The following is an 18,674-nucleotide window of genomic DNA, read 5'->3' as shown; positions in this document are numbered from 1 at the left end:
CCTTTTACTTATGCCTTTTTCTGCTCCAGGTTTCCATTCAGGATACATTAATTTGTTATGTCTTAGACTCCTGTTAGTGACAGTGTCTCAGCCTTTTATTTTTATTTTTATTTTAGCTGGAGTGCAGTGGTGTGATCTCAGCTCACTGCAACCTCCGCCTCCCAGGTTCAAGTGATTCTCCTGTCTCAGCCTCCCGAGCAGCTGGGATTACAGGCATACACCACCATACCTGGCTAATTTTTGTATTTTTGGTAAAGACGGGGTTTCACCATGTTGGCCAGGATGGTCTTGATCTCCTGACCTTGTGATTCACCCACCTCAGCCTCCCAAAGTGCTGGGATTACAGGTGTGGGCCACCATGCCTGGCCTCAGCCTTTTATTTTTGATGACCTTGATAGTTTTGAGGAGTATTGCCACAATCTTTGGTAGGCTGGCCCTCTACTGGAATTTGATGTTTTTCTCAGGATTAGACTAGCGCTATGGGGTTTTGGAAGGAAGATCACAAAGGTAAAGTGCTATGCTCATCACATTCTACCAAGGAAGGGTTCTTACTGTCAACATTACCTATCACTGTTGGTGCTGACTTGATCACTTGACTGAGGTAGTATCAAGTCTCCGCACTGTACACTTATTCTTCTCCCCACCCCTCTTTTCTCTACTGTACTCTTTGGAAGGAGGTCCCCATGCACAGCCCACACATTAAGGAGTTAGGGATTTTGCTCCACCTCCTTGGGAGCAGAGTATCTGCAGAGATTATCTGGAATTCTGCATGGGAGATTTGTTTTTTCTCCCCCATGTATTCAATCATTTATATCAGTATGGACCATTGTTATTTTATCCTTTGTGTTATAATACAGTACTAATTTTTTTTTTTCTCAAATTGTTCTCATTTTGGCCACGGGGAATTTAAGTGGTTCTTTGTGTTCCTTTGACCTACACCCAGTGTATACCAGTTTATTTGGGTTTGAGTGCTTCTTTCCTTTCTGCCACTACAGGATGCTCCAGGCTCATCTTGTATATTTCCTGCCCCCGTCCCAGAATCCTATTTCTACGAGGAACCCTGATTCCTTTCATTGTAGAATGGCATTACAAACTGGCTGGGCATGGTGGCTCGTGCCTGTAATCCAGCACTTTGGGAGGCTGAGGCAGGTGGATCACCTGAGATCAAGAGTTTGGGATCAGCCTGACCAATATGGTGAAACCCCATCTCTACTGAAAATACAAAATAATTAGCTGGGCATGGTGGCATGTGCCTATAGTCCCAGTTATGCAGGAGGCTGAAACAGAATTCCTTGAACTCAGGAGGTGGAGGTTACAGTGAGCCGAGATCATGCCACTGCACTCCAGCCTGGGTGACAGCGAGACTCCATCTCAAAAAAAAAAAAAAAAAAAAAAAAAAAGAAAGAAACCAAGCTCTGGGTGCTAGGTGTGCTTCTTGCTGAGATGTCATTTCTTTCAGGCAGTCTCAGCTGACAGAACAAAAAAATGTGTGTATATACTATTAAACACACACACATATCTATAAATATTTCTAGGTAAACATCTGTACTTATATTAAGCTAAACATGAGCTCATGCTGACATCTCCAACTCTAATCCATTACACGGATCATTGGAGCCTCCTCCCCTTGCTTATCTGTGAATTCCCACCCCAACAGTGAGAGACCTGGCTCCCTCCATCTGGTGGCCACTTTTAAGCTGGGTAAAAGATTACTCATTTTCCAGCAAAGGGAACTCTGGCAAGTGAGAACTGTTGATCATCCACTTATTTGCCTGTTCATCCCATAAACACGTGTTGCGTTGCTGTGTGCCAGATGTGCTAGGCCTTTAGTATTCATCTTGGGTTACGCCTGTACATCGTTGGGACCTGTTAAATGCTAGTTGAAATATCCTGAAAATATTTTTTAAGGTTCAACTTTTCATATTGGATTTCAAATAATACTTTTGTGCATTTGTTACAAGCCAGACACTATAGGGATCATTCACAGTTTTGAGGGCTGCCTATGTGTCAGATTGTGGGCTATGCCCTGGGGTTTCAAATTTAAAAATTAGGCATACATGGTTCCTGCCTTCACTGACCACATTCAAGTGGAGGAGGACAAAAAAGTCTCCACTTTACAGATGAGAAAACTGAGGCTAAGAGTGAAAAGGATCTGTCCAAGGACACAATTAGTAAGCTGTGAGCTGGGCTCAGATGTGACTCCTGGGCCAAACCACCATAACCACAATACTTGCTCTAACTCCGCCCGTAAGTCAGCCAATCTGCTCTTTCCTCTTCCGGACCATGTGGATGCCTCAGGAAAAATGAGGGCACAGGTAAGAAGGTACTTGACAGTTAGCAGGTTGCAGCACGTCTATGACATTTGAAATAAATGAGAAAATCCATCTCAGTAATTCAATTTTACATTTAGCTACCCAAACCATGGGCTTTGAAAACATTACCTGATGTTGGTATAAGGAAACATAATACAAACAATATGGTTAGATTCATTTTGAAATTTAATAATTCAATTCTAATAGTAATAAGAAACATAGTTTATGCTTTTTTTTAAATGAAAACAAACAAGTAATTTTGTAAAAGTCAGAAAACACCAGTATCCTTCTGATCTCATCCTAGATTTTTCTGTCAGTTGGACCCACTCTAATCAATGGAGGATGCATGTCTGACCCCATCCCAGATACGTGAAAGCAGAAGACACGATGCATCTATAATAATGAAAGCACAATCTAAAGGGTATTATCACACCGTGAACAGTTTCTTCCTGACCCAGAGCAAATATTAAAAGACAATATATTTACAAACAAGATTTAATAATGCTCACAAGAATAGAGTTTGCCCCCAAATGGAAAATTACACATTGTTTTGTTTCAAAAAGTTATAAATTTAGTGCCTGAAAAATCCAGCAGGTAAGCAGAAGGACCAATAGGGTCTGTTTCTGGAACTGTTCGCTAGCAAATGAGCATGCTCTGTCCAGGAAGCCCTTTTTCTTTTCTTTTTTTTTGAGACAGTTTTGCTCTTGTTGCCCAGGCTAGAGTGCAATGGTGCAATCTCGGCTCACCGCAACCTCTGCCTCTCGGGTTCAAGTGATTTTTCTGCCTCAGCTTCCCGAGTAGCTGGGATTACAGGCATGTGCCACCATGCCCGGCTAACTTTTTTGTGTTTTTAGTAGAGACAGGGTTTCTCCATGTTTGTCAGGCTGGTCTCAAACTCCCGACCTCAGGTGATCCGCCCACCTCTGCCTCCCAAAGTGCTGGGATTACAGGCCTGAGCCACCATGCCCGGCCAGGAAGCCATGTTTCACGGGAGGGATATAGGGAGAGGAAGGCGCTATTTACATCCCACTCTGCACAGCTCAGTACCGCCTATTCATTTTCTTGAACTTCTCATAATGATAGTCATCAGTTGCCTTCTCGTTAGCAGGACGCTTGCGGTTAGGAGGGGACCCTGAGAAGGAAAAGAACAGGAAAGGTGGCTTGCCATGCTGGAACCCACTGCTAGACTTTACTCCAGGTAGGCAAAGACAACTGCCTGTTTCCTTCCCCACAGGAGCCCCAGCGCCTAACCCAGTGAACATAGTAGGGCCTCCGTAGACACTTATTTGTCTTTTTCTTCTTATTTTGAGATGGAGTCTCACCCTGTTGCCCAGGCTAGAGTGTAATGGCATGATCTAAGCTCACTGCAACCTCCAACTCCCGGGTTCAAGCGATTCTCTTGCCTCAGCCTCCTGAGTAGCTGGGATTACAGGCACCTGCCACGATGCCTGGCTAATTTTTGTATTTTTAGTAGAGACGGGGTTTCACCATGTTAGCCAGGCTGGTCTTGAACTCCTGACCTTAGGTGATCTGCCTGCCTTAGCTCCCAAAGTGCTGGGATTATAGGCGTAGGCCACCGAGCCTGGCCAATACCTTTTTCTTTTCTTTAAAAAAAAAAGATGTGGTCTCACTCTGTCACACAGGCTAGAGTGTAGTCGTCCAATCATAGCTCACTGCAGCCTTGAACTCTCAGTCTCAAGCGATCCTCCTGCCCCAGCTTCCCCAGCAGCTGAGACTACAAGTGTGAGGCACTGCACTCAGCTAACCTTATGAGTAGCTTTTATTTGTCCTTACTGAAATTTTCTGACTTCTTGAGTCTCTACTGTGCTTGAGAATATGAGATTGTATGCTTGATACTGAATTCTCAGAGCAATCCTAACACAGGTAGGTTCTATTAGGATTCCCATGAGGAAACTGAGGCTTAGAAAGGGGAAGGCACATAGTCATGGTCCAGAGCATGGACTGGAACCCAGATGCCCCAGCTTCAGTGCCAACCTCCACACTGTCCCCCGCTGCACCCTGCCTCCATGGGCCCCCACAGAGCTGAGCACTCCAGGCAGCCCCGGGGCCTTTGTTGCACTCACGCTCAGGCTCTGGCTTCTCCGTGTCGCCTACTCTCAAGGGCCGGGCCTTGGGCTCTTCTTTGTTTCTCCGGATGGGTGCGTTGAGCTCTTCATGATAAACTGGACCCAAAGAGACCAGGGGACACATTAGACGGAACATGAGGTTCCTAGGGACCTCAGCCCAAATAAGGGAAAGGGGACAAGACCGCTCTCCCTGAGGGGCTTACATCTGTTGTGCTGCACGTAATTCACGGCCATGTTGGTAGGCACGAAGGAGGTCTCGCTGTCTTTCTTCTTGTTCTGCTGCTCTGCCAGCAGACGGGCCTTGGCATCCTCCGTGGAAATTATATTTTTAATTTTAGCACTATGGAGAGAAAGAAACCATACCACTTAGAAGATGGTAGCACCTTACTACTCAGATGTGAGTGGTGAGGCTGGCAGCCCAGCAGGACATAAGAAAATCATGTGTCCTGGGACACAGCTCTCCAGTTTACCAATCACACTTGTAGTCACATTCTCACGGAACTCTCACGGCCGTCAGAGAACCACAGTTACTCTGCTCTTCTGATCAAGAGCAAATTGAGTTTCAGAGAAGTAAAATGCTTAAGGCTCAAAGTTTGCAAGGCCGGAAAAGAGCCTAGAAGTTTCCCAACTTTCTACTGTACCAAAAGATTATTCTGACAATTGCACTTCTTTCATGACAATTCCCTTTTAAAGTGGATATTTTGTTTTAAGAAGGATCATAGGGAGAAGGGGTGGGTGAGCCTTTAACATGGCCCCTGCTAGAAGAAAACAGAAGAATAAAGGGCCTGATACAGCTGTCAACAGAGGCTAAAGAACCACTTCTGCTTTCAGCAGCCAGGGGCCCTTACTACTCTGGCCAAGCCTTCAGCAAAACTTCTAGCAACAACCTGCCAGAGACAATCTCGTTTGTATTTGTAGGATTCTAAGAACACAGATAAGAACATGGGGTCTCACTACACTGCCCAGGCTGGTCTCGAACTCCTGGGCTCAAGTGATCCTTCCACCTTTGCCTCCCAAAGAGCTAGGATAACAGGCACAAATCACCATGTCTAACCTTTTTTTTAAAAAAAAAAAAAAAAAAAAAAAGACAGGGTCTTACTCTGTCACCCAGGCTGGTGTGCAGTGGTGCAATCATGGCTCACTGTAGCCTCAACTCTGAGCTCAAGTGAGAGCCCAGCTAATTTTTTGAATTTTTTGTAGAGACAGGAGTCTATGTTTCTCAGGCTGGTCTCCTGGCCTCACGTGATCCTCCTGCCTTGGCCTCCCAAGTACTGGGATTATAGGCGTAAGCTACCACACCTGTCTCTCATAAATTTTTTTTTCTTTTGAAATAGAGTCTCATTCTGTCGCCAGACTGGAGTGCAGTGGCATGATCTTGGCTCACCGCAACCTCCACCTCCCGGGTTCAAGCCATTTCCTGCCTCAGTCTCCCAAATAGCTGGGATTACAGGTGCCTGCCACCATGCCCGGCTAATTTTTGTATTTTTAGTAGAGACGGGGTTCCACCATCTTGGCCAGGCTGGTCTTGAACTCCTGACCTTGTGATCCACCCACCTCAGCCTCCCAAAGTGCTGGGATTACAGACATGAGCCACCGTGCCTGGCCTGTCCCCCATAACTTTTAACTGGAAAGCACTGTGTCTTCTGCCTATGGGTCTCAAACATACTCGATGCCCAGGTCCACCTCAGGAATGCCACTCAGCATCTGGTTGGAAAGCATTTCCTCGGTCTTCTTTGCTGAGGAAACACGGATGTTTTCGGGAAGTTCATAAAGACAATCCTCTGCATTCTTTGGCTTAACTTTCTGTTCCTCATGTTCCACGATCCCTTTCCTCTTCTTTAGCTCTGTCTCAATGTACTTCATCCTGAAGTGAGAAACCCACAGGCCTCAGGGAGGGGCAGGAAACATACCAGGTATCCTCTAAATTAGCGGTCCCCAACACTGGCCCACAGACCAGTGACGGTCCATGGAGAAACAAGAAAAATACAAAATAACTTGAGTTTTTTCATCAAGTTAGAAATTTTCCACTTAAAGCAGCACCAACCTATGAGGTTATGTCCCACTAATCTATTGGTGTTACGATGTACAGGTTCTTTAAAGACAGAAAGATGATAGTTTGCCAATAGCTTTGCTGGCTAAATAAAAAGTGGGCAAGTCCATGTTTTATCCCTGCAATGTTTTGGGGAAATATTACTAGTCATGAAACCACCTTTGAAAAGAAGTTTTATTTTTTGTTTTTGGAGACGGAGTTTCACTCTTGTTGCCCAGGCTGGAGCGCGATGGCAAGATCTCGGCTTACTACAACCTCCACCTCCCGGGTTCAAGCAATTCTCTTGCCTCAGCCTCCTGAGTAGCTGGGATTACAGGTGCCCACCACCACACCCGGCTAATTTTGTATTTTCATTAGGGACAGGGTTTCTCCATGTTGGTCAGTCTGGTCTCGAACTCCCCACCTCAGGTGATCCGCCTGCCTCAGCCTCCCAAAGTGCTGGGATTATAGGCGAGAGCCACCGTGCCCAGCCTGAAAAGACCTTTTAAGAGGTTTTCAAAGTTCTTAAGCTGGGAGGTAGAAAGAGAGGGGCCAACTTTGACATCTAGAAAATTCTAGAAACGTCATCTATTGACTAAATATCTTGGACTCTGACTGGGGTCCAGCCCCAATTGCTCACAGCCAAACAGACTGACACTTACATGTCTGCATCCTCATCCCGTCTGTTGGTTTCTGCAGAAAACGATGTCCCCAGGTGCAGGTCCTCCTCTTCACTGATCCTGAAGGGAGAGAACAATGAGGCAGAGCTTTCAAGTCACAACTCAGTGAGGCTGAGTTTTATGTTCTAAGAAGAAAACAAAGACACAAGCATTTATAATATACTATTTACAGTTGGCAAAAAAAAAAAAAATGCTATAGTATAATATGTAAATGAAAGAAACTCTAGAAATATATGCAAGCAAACTGTTGGCTGCTAGTGATACCTCCAAGGATTGAGTGGATACACTTATTCTTAGGTATCCATGGGCGATTGGTTCTAGTGCCCCTCAAGGATACCGAAATCTGCAGATAGTAAAGTCCCTTATATAAAATAGTGTAATATCTGCATCTAATCTACACACATACTACCAAGTCCCTTATATAAAATAGTGTAATATCTGCATCTAATCTAGGCACATACTACCATCTGCTTTAAATCATCTCTAGATTACTTTTAATACCTAATTCAATATAAATGCTATATAGTTGTCACAAAAGTACACAGTGTACTTTTATTTTTTAAACTTTTGAATCATTTGAATGTTTTATTTATTTATTGACATGGAGTCTCACTCTGTCGCCCAGGCTGGAGTACAGTGGCGTGATGTCAGCTCACTGCAACCTCTGCCTCCCGAGTTCAAGCAATTCTCCTGCCTCAGCCTCCTGAGTAGCTGGGATTACGGGCGCCCACCACAACGCCAGGCTAACTTTTGTATTTTTAAAAGAGACAGTGTTTCACCATATCGGTCAGGCTGGTCTCGAACTCCTGACCTCAGGTAATCTGCCTGCCTCAGCCTCCCGAAGTGCTGGCATTACAGGCATGAATCACCACAGCTGGCCGGAATGTATTATTTTTGTTAATTGTTTTTATATGAAACTTCCCCCATGGGTTCACTTATTTTATTTTTTTGAGACAGGGTCTTTCTCTGTCACCCAGGCTGGAGTGCAGTGGTGTGATCACAGCTCACTCTAGCCTCAATCTCCCTGACTCAAGCAATTCTCCCACTTTAATTTCCTGAGTAACTGGGACTACGGGCACATGCCACCACACCCAGAGATATATACACACACACACACATATATACATGTACACATGTACGTGTGTGTACATATATATGTACATGTATTTCCTTTTTTTTTGTAGAGACAGGGGTCTCACTATGTTGCCCAGGCTGGTCTTAAACTCCTGGACTCAAGCTAGCCTCAGCCTCCCAAAGTGTTGGGATTATAGGCATCAGACATCATGCCTACAACACACTTTTACAAAAGGAGTCTACCAGCTTGGCTCTAAGTTAACTTTTAAAGACTTTCTGCTTTCTTTGTTTTTAAATAACATACCCTTTGCAAAGCACAAAACCTGCTTCAAGATGTCCCACTAATGCTGCTGCTACAGGCCTCAGCTCTCTGAGGGAACCTAGACCCAGGCAGTGGCTAAAGGTGAATTTGCTTATAAGCCTGTCCTGCACTTACTTATCTTTGCCCCTTTCCTTCAGTTTCTTCATATCCACCATACCACCTGTCTTCATCTGAAAGGGATCATCCTGCGGAAAGCAAACACAGTGAAGAGGAAGCATCTAAATAAATGGTAGTGGAATTTGTTTTCTGTAAAGCACATTCACTCACTGAAGAGCACTGCAGGGAGGGCTGCCATCGCTACCCAGGGAAGACCCCGTAACTTACCACTAGAGTTGTCTCCTCTTGTACCTTCTCTCCCACCAGCAGGGCCACAGCACTGAGCAAAACCAAAAACAGGAGAGGGAGAGAGAGAAATGGCATAATTCAGAGATGAGGAGGAACCCTCTCAGGTATGTGGATTGCAACATTAGTGCAAGGGTGGGATTTGAGGGGTGGGCAGGCAAGCCGGCTGGAAAAGCCTATAAGCATAAAACAGGGCTCAACAAGCACCGTACATGCTGGAAGAAGGGTGGGCTGGTGGTGAAGTGGTACGCTTTCCCACTCTCCTGTAAAGCCATTTGGCATTCTCTTGGCCCGGAAATCTCATTTCTAAGATACTCTCATCATGGAAAGTGCAGCTAAAGATAAATTTTTTTTTTTTTTAATTGAGACGGAGTCTCGCTCTGTTGCCTAGGCTGGAGTGCAGTGGCGCGATCTCTGCTCACTTTGCAAGCTCCGCCTCCCGGGTTCACGCCACTCTCCTGCCTCAGCCTCCCGAGCAGCTGGGACTACAGGCGCCCGCCACCACGCCCAGCTAATTTTTTGTATTTTTAGTAGAGGCGGGGTTTCACCTTGTTAGCCAGGATGGTCTCAATCTCCTGACCTTGTGATCCGCCCGCCTCGGCCTCCCAAAGTGCTGGGATTACAGGCGTGAGCCACCGTGCCAAGATAAATTTAAAAGAATATCCACTGCAACCTTATTTGATAGGAAAAATTTACAAAATCACCTACACGTCCCAAAATAGGGGATTTGTTAACAAATTACGATACACACATCTGGTGGAATATTATGCAGCCATTAAGAAGGTTTTCTGAAAAATACTCCACAATATGGGTGAATGCCCACAATGTCATAATGAGTTGAAAAGAACAGGGAATAAAAGTATATTGAAAGTTGTTCACAATCTGAGAAAGAGAGAGAGAGAAAAATAACAGATTGGAAAGAGTATTAAATATTAATACCAGGGCATTCTCGGGTGGCTTTGCAAGAAAAAAAAATGTTAACACTGGTAACTTCCGGAATGGAGAATTGTGGGTGCTTTTTATTGTCTTGACTATACTTTTCGAAATTATACAAACTCTTAACGATCGATATGCATTTCACAATTAACTGGTTTTAAGAAAAAACGCGAGTTAGTGACCTGTTTCTGGATCTCTGGAGCACACCCCAAGACGGCACAGCTGAGGGCATGTCCCGGTTAAACATTTGCAAAGAACGCTGTTCTCCAATTTGGGCAGTGGAAAGTGTATAGTGTCTCAAGAGAAGAATCTACGTCTGAGGAGATATTTGCGACAGCGACCCGGACGCGGATGTGTCTGTCGTCCCCGCCTCCTCCTCCCGCCGTGGTACCCACCTCACCCCGTTGGGCCTCTTCCTCAAGTTCTGTACCTCTCTGGTCTCTTCCAGTTTTAATCTTTAAAAAAAAAAGAAGAAGAAGGAGGAGCAATGCATAGGCTGAGTGACTCCCCGCGGAATCCAAAGCTAACAGAGCCAACAAGGCACCTTCGATGGCATCCCAGCCCCGCTGCTGAGCCACCAGCACAGTGGTCCAGAGGACGACCTTGTGCCTAGACCCACCGGGAGTCAGAGCCACTGCGCATCCCGGAGGCATCTCTCCCAATTGTGCGGGCTTGGGACCGCGGCCTCACCACTTGAGCCTCAATTTCTCCGTCCGCAGAAGGAACCACCATCCGGGCTGTTAACAATGTCAGCGAAGCGCCCAGCCGGTGGTGAGTCCCCCAAGCAAGTCTATCTCCTACCAGGCCCATGGGAGCCCCGCCCCAAACGCACCGAACCTCCTCTGAGTCCTGCTCATCTTCCTCTGACTCCGAGTCGCCCCGGCGGCGGCGGAAAATCTTCCGGACGACCGGCATGTTTACAATCGCCCAACCGTCCAGCCGCCGCGCCTCTGCGCAGCGGCCCAGGCTGCTTCCGGCGCGTCGCAGAGCGGTCAGAGCGCCTGACCCGTCTGGCCCCGCCCCCGGCACGCACCGCCCGCGTGGCCACGGCCCCTCCCCTGGCGTCAGCCTCTTCCGATTGGACGGCGGAGGGAAGGAGGTGGGGCGTCGCCAGACCACCCCACAACCCTGCGCGGCGCAGCGGAGGGGGCGCGCTTGACTGACAGGCGGCGGTGGCGCGGTTGCGAGCGCAGGTGAGTTCCGGGCCGCCACCGGCCGCATCTGTGGGCCGGGCCTCTCAGAGCATTGGCGACCCCAGCCCGGCTCCGGGCTGACAGGGCCTGGCCTCGCCAGGTACGCCAGACGCTGCGGCCAGGTGAGCGGAGCCCGGGACCCCCGCCCGCCGCCGCCCCTCTCCCCTCCTCCGGTCGGCGCCCAGGGGGTCCTCTGGGCCCCAGCACCCCACTCTGAGCCCACTGGAGGCTCGTGGCTTTTCCAGAACCAGGGCCGCCCCCCTCTTATTTCTGCCGGGGCCTGACCTAGCGTTGAAAGCATCCGCGTGGCGTCTCGCGTCTCGGGCGCTGACTTTTCTTTCCTCGGGCTCTGAGCCCTGACGTGCGTTTTTTTCTTTAGGAACAAAAGATGACCACTTCGCTGCGGTGCTGAATTAGAGTCCCAGCGCCGACCGCCTCGCGAATAATGGCCCCCAGCTTCTCCGCGAGGAGAGGCGCGTCTGATGTTTTGAAGCCACGCAGGAGGGTTTGAGCCAGGGGGCTCCTCCTCGGTGCTGGCTGGCCATCCCCCTGGACTTTCACGGGCCTGGTTTTCCTCCTTTGGTCAGGTGGTCTGTCGCTCTACCCTCTGCCCTTTCCCCCCCGAAGATACTGTGAGGATAAAGTTTATTTGAAAAACGGGTATCAGCAAACGCTTAGGAAATACCTAAATGCATAAATAATGGCGTCTAGGACTTTTAAGAACCCCTTAAGTAACAATAGTTTTCCTTTTCTCAGCGTCATCCCTTACTTTGAGAACTACCTCTTACTAAGCAGTTACCATGTGGCAGGCCCTGGGCAAAGCATAATCTTATTGAATTCTCCCAGCAATCCTTTGAGGTAGATTGGTTTTCGTTTTACAAATGAGAATGTGGAGTCTCCAAGGGGCAGTGCGCACCTCAAGTTACACAGCTAGGAGGTGGAACAGGAATTGGTTGCAGGTCAGTCTCTGCAGCACGGTTTGCACAGGGCTTGGCACAGTACGAGTGCAGTGGATGTTTGCTGCTGCTGCTGCAGCTGCTGTTACATCTCATTGGCTGGGGGGAAGGGCTGATGGGGACTGTTTGGGGTTCCCTCTTCTGGAAGACCATTCCAAAGCAGGGCAGCGTTTCTGGAATGCCTTACGTTTTCTCTGGAACAGTCTCCGCTGAGATTGTTCTTCTCTTCCTTGGGCTGGAAAAAAAATAGTAGACTCAGGACTTCTTGCACCAGCCTTTTATCTTTGGTCAAAATCCACATATTAAAGTCTCAAAGTCTTGCCCTCTGCAGACTGGTTCAGCCAAACCCAGATGCACCTGCACTCACTGGATGCGGAGTCCCTGTCAGATGATGGAGAGGCTTCTTGGGAATTGCTGCAGGAGTCCGGGGGTCAACGTCGGCAGCTCTCATGCTCTCAGAGGTGGCTCTGAATCTGCCCATCAAGCAGTCCATCCGCCAGGGGTGGGTGCTGGACACTACTAAGGAAAGGGCAAGAAGGCCAGGGGCATTTCTGGATCCTCCTCCTCAACTGAAGTCCCAGGGTACAGATGAGCTGCCCCCACCCTTGCTCCGTGAGGCCAGAGGACCCAGTGATACCCACCACCTGTGCTGTGGCAGATCTAATTGAGTGCTGTTTAGCAAAAGGAATGCTGAAAAAGTGGCAGCTGTGAATCTGGCAGTAAGTGGCTTTGCAAAGAGACTGCAGCCCAAGTCTCACTGGGCCCTTTTAAGGGTAGGATGAGACTGCCTCTCAAAAGGACCCTCCCGGAAATACAGGTTCTATGCAGTTCAAAGATGAGTCCAAGGTCTTAGTCTTGTTTGGGAGTTCAGTTGTTTAAGAAAATGTAGATTCATCCTAGGTTTAGGTTGGTTTCCTAGCTGCTTTCTGGAGCCAGATGAAATGTTGGCTTGTTTCAGGGTTCAGGGAGCATTCATATCCAGGTGGATTTGGGATCCAGCAACGTGATCCAGTTCACAGCCCAGCTATAGTCAGTATCCAATAAATGTATTTATTGGAGCAATGTATTCAACAGATACTAAGCATTTACTATATGAAGCAGGCACTGTTCTAAGTGCTTGAAATAAGTCAGTGAGCAAAAGAGACAAAAGATCCCTGATTAGTTGAGTGTATGTTCTGATAGTAACGTATGTAAAGTGTGTTAGAAGATGGTAAGTGCTGTGGAAAAGAAAAAAATAGAGCAAGGTAAGGGAAATCACCTCCGGGAGGGTGGCAGGGTTGAGTTGCAAATTAAAATTAGCACATTCTTGTTTGAATTTGGTTGGGAACATGACAGATAAAGCAGTGGATTGAATGATAGGCCTTGGGTTCCAGTTGCTGCCCGGTGGTTTGAGGGTCTGTAAGCTTGATCTTTATTTTATAAAGGCTTTTATTTAGAGGGTACACCCTGAACTCAAGTCCTGGTTGTGGGGTATTTAATAGTGATGAAAGAGCCAGGCTTTTCTTAGCTTTTCACCTTAGCAAGACAAACAGATATCCAACTGGTTCTCATTAGCGTGAAGGAGGAAACTTGGAGAAACCATGCAAGTGGACAACAATTTTTTTTTTTTTTGAGATGGAGTCTCGCTCGGTCACCCAGGCTGGTGTGCAGTGGTGCAATCTTGGGTCACTCCAACCTCCACCTCCCAGGTTCAAGTGTTTCTTCTGCCTCAGCCTCCTGAGTAGGTGGGATTACAGGTCCCCACCACCACACCTGGCTAATTTTTGTATTTTTAGTAGAGACGGGGTTTCGCCATATTGGCCAGGCTGGTCTCGAATTCCTGACCTTGAGTGATCCACCCACCTCTGCCTCCCAAAGTGCTGGGATTACAGGTATGAGCCACTGTGTCCGGCCAACAACAAATATTTAAAGACAGGAAAGTGGCAGTGCTCTTTGGCTTCAGTGAGCAGTCAGGGCTCAATAAATAGAAATTTCAGGAGAGCCAATTTCCATTATTATAAAGACTTAGGTTTGAAGCAACTAGAGCTGCCCGCTGGCAAAAGGATGATTTTATCATCAATGACTGCTCAAACTGGGTTTGGAGAACAACCCAATAGGGTTTTTACAGAGCAGAGTTCTGCCTTAAGGGGAAGATGCATGGTTTATAAACCCCCCTAAACTCTGAGATTGCGTGGGGGAAGCCAGCTGCCTGAAAAGAGAGGATCTGATTTCAGGCCCCAGAAATCATGATTTTCCTAGTTCTTAGTTTCTGCATCTTTAATATGAGTTTTTTCTAAGGTTTCCAGTCTGAGCTTCAAGACTGAGTTCCAGCTCATGCTTACTCACCACCGAGTGTGAGGCTTTTAATGACCTGGGCCAGTGACTGGCTCCAGCCTAGGGTAGCCCCAAGCCCATGCCTTCTCCAATTAAGGGACTCTTCCGGACAGAGCTCAGAGCAAAGGGCAGTAGCAGGCTTTGGGCTGCAGGGAAATACTGTCATATCCTAGACTGAAGGAAGTTAAGCTGAGCAGAAAAATGCTCTGAAGAATGACTCAGAAGAGGCTTTTGTGAGGAAGCTTCCTTGGAGTGTGCGTGTTTGGATTTGGGGAGGTGAAGGTCGTCCCCATGCCAGGCTGGCCGGGGCTGTTTGTGACATCATGGAGCTGAGCGTTCAGAGCACGGGCCTCAGGGCAGGTAGTCGTGGGTTTGAATTATGGCTCTGCAGCTCAGTAGCTGTGTGACTTCAGCCAGTTATTCCACCTCTCTGAGCCTCGTTGTCTCCATCGTTAGTGATGGAGATGGATTTAGTTTGGAACCTTGCCACCTCCCAGGGTGGTTGTGAGGGCCCAGTGAGGTCATATGTGAGAACACCAGACTAAGATGTTAGTGTCAGTTCCAGTATTCAGGGCCGTGGGGCAGTGGGCAGGGCAATGAGGAAACACAGAGGTGTGTGGGCAGCAGAGATCGTGGAGGTGCGGAGGCATGAGGAGGCCTGAGGGCTCTGCTTCCAGAGTCAGGATGGTGGCCTCCGAGTGAGGACTGGGTTAAGGGAAGGGGTGGGTGTGTCTGGGACTTAGGGAGAATGCTGTTGTGTGGAGGTGGAGTGAAGACAGCAGGAAGGAGAGAAAGGCTGTGTGCTGTGAGGGCCAGAGGGGAATGTGGAGGGGGTGGGCACACACCCTATGCAGGGCTGGGGGTGTGAGATGACTAATGTGGTTGGGGTCAACGTGGGCAGGACTGTGGGCATCGTTGTGTGGGTGGAAGGACCAGAAGTGTCACCCTCCCCATCCTGAGGGACTGGTTCCTTGCTGGGAGGAGGAGGATGTAGCCAGGACCTCTGGGAAACCATGAGTAACAGGCACCAGAGGCAGCCAGGTCCAGATGTGCTGCCTGCCTGGGCCCACAGGCTGTGCTGGCTGGTCCCTCCCCTGCCCCTCTTCAGGCCTTGCCCCTCCACTTTGCGCCTGTGGGTGGAGTGGCACTTTCCCCCTCCCTGGAGGCTCAGGGAAGGAAAGCTGCCTTTATGAGCCTGAAGCATCTTGTAGGTCTCCTGGGGCCAGCAATGGTGGGCTCTTTGCCAAAAGTCTCAGGCCTTCCTCCTCCCATCCTGTGCTCTCCTGCCCCAAGAGAGGAGGCTCTGGTGGGCCAGGAGGGCCGGGCACACCCTGCACCTTGCTGACTTGTCGCACAGTAGGTCCTACTCTGCGCAGCTGCACCTCGGAGCATGTTCTTTCAGCTGCACAGGTGTCTTTCCCTTTCAGCCTTTATGAAACGCCTGCTGTGCACACTCCATATATTTGCACAGAGGCACAGGTGGGACGGGAAGAGTGGGGAAAGCAGACACAACCTGCTGGCTTCCTGCTGTGTTGCTTCCTGTCTGGGACTTTCCATTCTTCCTCTGTGAGTTGAAAAACAGCCGCCCTTGCCCGAGTGGGTGGGTGAGCGAAGCCCTGGGTACTAGGTCTGGAGGCTCAGTGGGTGCTGGGTCCTGGATCCTGCGATGGGGCTGCCTGTTCCAGAAAGCCCCCTCCCTGCTCCCACCTCAAAGGCGAGAAAGGGAATCTATTTTTTTAAAAAGTCAAACTTTCAAAGTTACAAGAAGAATACAGTGAACTCCCACTTACCCCTCACCTAGATTCACCAATTGTAACATTTGCCTTATTTACTCTAGCTCTAATCTCTATACTTATTATCATAATTATTGCTGATTCAGGTAGGAGTAAGCTGCAGCCATCACAGTCCTTTCCCCCTAAATATCCCAGCGGGAATTAACTAAGAATAAGAACATTATCATACGTAACCAGAGAGTGAGTTCTACCTTTAGAAACTTTCTTCTTTTTTTTTTTTTGAGACAGAGTCTTGCTCTTGTCACCCAGGCTGGAGTGCAGTGGCGTTATCTCGGCTCACTGCAACCTCTGTCTCCTGGGTTCAAGTGATTCTTCTGCCTCAGCCTCCTGAGTAGCTGGGACTACAGGCGCCCACGACCATGCCCAGCTAATTTTTGTATTTTTAGTAGAGACGGGGTTTCACCATGTTGGCCAGGTTTGTCTTGAACTGCTGATCTCAGGTGATCCGCCAGCCTCAGCCTCCCAAAGTGCTGGGATTACAGGCGTGAGCCACCACTCCTGGCCTAGAAACTTTCACATTGATGGAATCATGTATTTGTTTCCCAGACTTGCTATAACAAAGTACCACAGACTGGGTAGCTTAAACAACGGAGATTTATTTTCTCACAGTTCTAGAGGCTGGAAGTCTCAGATCAAGGTGACTAAAGGTTTGGTTCTTCTGAAGGCCCTTTCCTTGGCCTGCAGATGGCCATCTTCTCGCTGTGTCCTGGCTTGGTGTTTCCTCTGAGTCCAGATTTTCTCATCTCATAAAGATACCAGTAAGATTAGATTAGGGCCTGCCCAAAAGATCTTATTTTAACTTAATTACCTCTTTAGAGACATTATCTTCAAATATGATTACATTCTGAGGTCCTGGTGGTTAGAACTTCAGCATATGAATGGGGGAGAGAGAACAATTCAGACCATAACAAATACTATGATCTGATAGGCAGTCCACACTCAGGCATGCTGGTTGTCCTGGATATGTTCTTTGTGGCATCCTCCAACCTTGAACCACAATCCAGCTTTGTCATGTCTCCTCAGTGTCTTGCCTGGAACAGTTTCTCAGCCTTGGTGGAGCAAAGGAATCTTCAACTTGCAGGGAAGCAAAGGTGCTCAGCAGGAATGAGGGTTCAGAAGCACAGGCTGCCCCAGGACAGGGAAGCTGTTGAAGGGTTTGCTCTAGTCCATGAAGTTGCCTTTCCTGGCTTTTTCTTTGATGTTAAAAGCACCAGGAGGCGAACTTAGATCTCAAGAAGCGCACCAAGAATCTGTGCATGAGTGCCCTGTCGTGTGTCTGACTCCATCACCGTGGTGCCTGTTTGTTGCTGGGCTGGCTGGCCTGCAGAGCCCTGAGTGGTCTCATAGAGGGTGCCCTTCTGAGTGACCTTGAGCGTGTGACTTCTATTCCTACCAATTTCAGTGTCCTAATTATAAAACAGCCAGTGACACAAATTATAGTAGTAAACATTTTTTGAGCATTCTTGTCATGCAAATCAGTAGAAAATCTGAGCCACCCAGAAAGTCCATGAGGCCCTGCCCTCGGTCATTCAACTTAGTGTTTACTGTGTATTGGCTCACTTCATCTTCTGAGTAACCCTAGGTGCTGCCATTGTCCCCATTTTATGAATGTGGAGACCGAGCGATTTATCTAAAGTCACAGACTTGCAAGGGGCGGAGTGAGGTATGAACCCAGGGCTACTTGTCCCTGTAATTTCCTTCCATAATGACTGTCACCTCCCGGGATAATGGATGTGCAGCAGCTGACCCTCGGTGAGTGTAGGAAAAGGAGGTGCTGGTGGTGATTATCACCCCCCTAGTGTCTGCTTGCAAGTACGCTGAGGTTGAAGTATGGGACTCTGTGCCCTACAAGAACAGGGCCTATGCCTGGCTGTTTCCCAGCACCCCAAGTCACTGTTCCTAAGGAGGTACATGGTCAGTATTGGTTGGGTACCAAAGAAAAGCAAAATGATAACTTTCAGACAGCTGAGATGTGTACCCTCTTGTCGACCCCCATGCTTCAGATAATTTAGGTCCTGTGTGTAGAATTTTTTTCTTTTTCTTTTTCTTTTTTTTTTTTGAGACGGAGTCTTGCTCTGTCACCCAGGCTGGAGTGCAATGGCGTGATCTCAGCTCACTGCAGCCTCCACCTGCTGGGTTCAAGCGATTCTCCTGCCTCAGCCTCCTAAGTAGCTGGGATTACAGGCATGTGCCACCACGCCTCGCTAATTTTTTGTATTTTTAGTAGAGATGGGGTTTCCCCATGTTGGTCAGTCTGATCTCGAACTCCTGACCTTGTGATCCACCCTCCTCGGCCTCCCAAAGTGCTGGGATTACAGGTGTAAGCCACTGCACCTGACCCTGTGTGTGGAATATTAAGCACCTAGTGTTTTCTGTACTACCGCCGTTTTTCCTTAATAGAAATAGTTTTTCACCATTAATTTATAAAACGTTAGTAAACCTTAAACTTTCTATGTTTCATATACTGCTGATAGGCAGATAAATGTATATACTTTTTCTAAAGGGAAGCTTATCAGTATCGATGTAGAGCCTTCAAAGCACAGATTTTGACCAATAGATTTTTTTTTTTTTTTTGGTCAAAGATGTAGGCCGGGCATGGTGGTGTACACCTGTACTCCCAGCACTTTGGGAGGTCAC

At 47.9% G+C, this 18,674-nt stretch overlaps 2 protein-coding genes across 15 annotated transcripts in view; one reads left to right on the top strand and one right to left on the bottom strand.

Moving 5' to 3' along the window:
- Window positions 1-2,480: 2,480 nt before the first annotated feature.
- Window positions 2,481-10,757, bottom strand: C15H9orf78 (chromosome 15 C9orf78 homolog). The gene is made up of 9 exons (XM_005580647.4): window positions 10,615-10,757; window positions 10,178-10,237; window positions 8,829-8,880; window positions 8,619-8,689; window positions 7,091-7,168; window positions 6,066-6,263; window positions 4,603-4,739; window positions 4,397-4,495; window positions 2,481-3,444 (listed from the first exon to the last, which is right to left on the bottom strand). The coding sequence occupies exons 1-9, from the start codon at window positions 10,695-10,697 to the stop codon at window positions 3,353-3,355; spliced, it is 870 nt and encodes a 289-aa protein (XP_005580704.1). The 5' UTR covers window positions 10,698-10,757; the 3' UTR covers window positions 2,481-3,352.
- A 170-nt stretch (window positions 10,758-10,927) lies between these two features.
- USP20 (ubiquitin specific peptidase 20) overlaps window positions 10,928-18,674 on the top strand; it is a 46,338-nt gene continuing 38,591 nt past the window's right edge. For 3 of the 14 annotated variants that reach the window (XM_074016277.1, XM_005580641.5, XM_074016275.1), the window contains exon 1: window positions 10,928-10,975. The gene's annotated coding sequence lies outside the window, so the exon portion shown is untranslated. Of the gene's footprint in view, window positions 11,098-11,354; window positions 11,563-12,262; window positions 12,651-18,674 lie in introns of those variants that run through there. The other 11 variants (XM_074016278.1, XM_005580642.5, XM_074016276.1 and 8 more) reach the window with 9 other exon arrangements.

Source organism: Macaca fascicularis, chromosome 15, assembly GCF_037993035.2.
Source record: "Macaca fascicularis isolate 582-1 chromosome 15, T2T-MFA8v1.1".
Classification (NCBI taxonomy): domain Eukaryota; kingdom Metazoa; phylum Chordata; class Mammalia; order Primates; family Cercopithecidae; genus Macaca; species Macaca fascicularis.
The sequence above is the reverse complement of the archived record's forward strand: the minus strand, read 5'-3'. Positions and strand labels throughout refer to the sequence as shown.

Excerpts from the sequence above, each read along its gene's own strand:
- C15H9orf78 (XM_005580647.4), bottom strand. The coding sequence starts at position 10,697 with ATGCCGGTCGTCCGGAAGATTTTCCGCCGCCGCCGGGGCGACTCGGAG. Across the intron at positions 4,740-6,065 it reads GAGGTGGACCTGGGCATCGA|TGCTAAAATTAAAAATATAA; the intron begins GTATGTTTGAGA and ends TTCTCTCCATAG. Across the intron at positions 4,496-4,602 it reads TTACGTGCAGCACAACAGAT|TTTATCATGAAGAGCTCAAC; the intron begins GTAAGCCCCTCA and ends CTTTGGGTCCAG.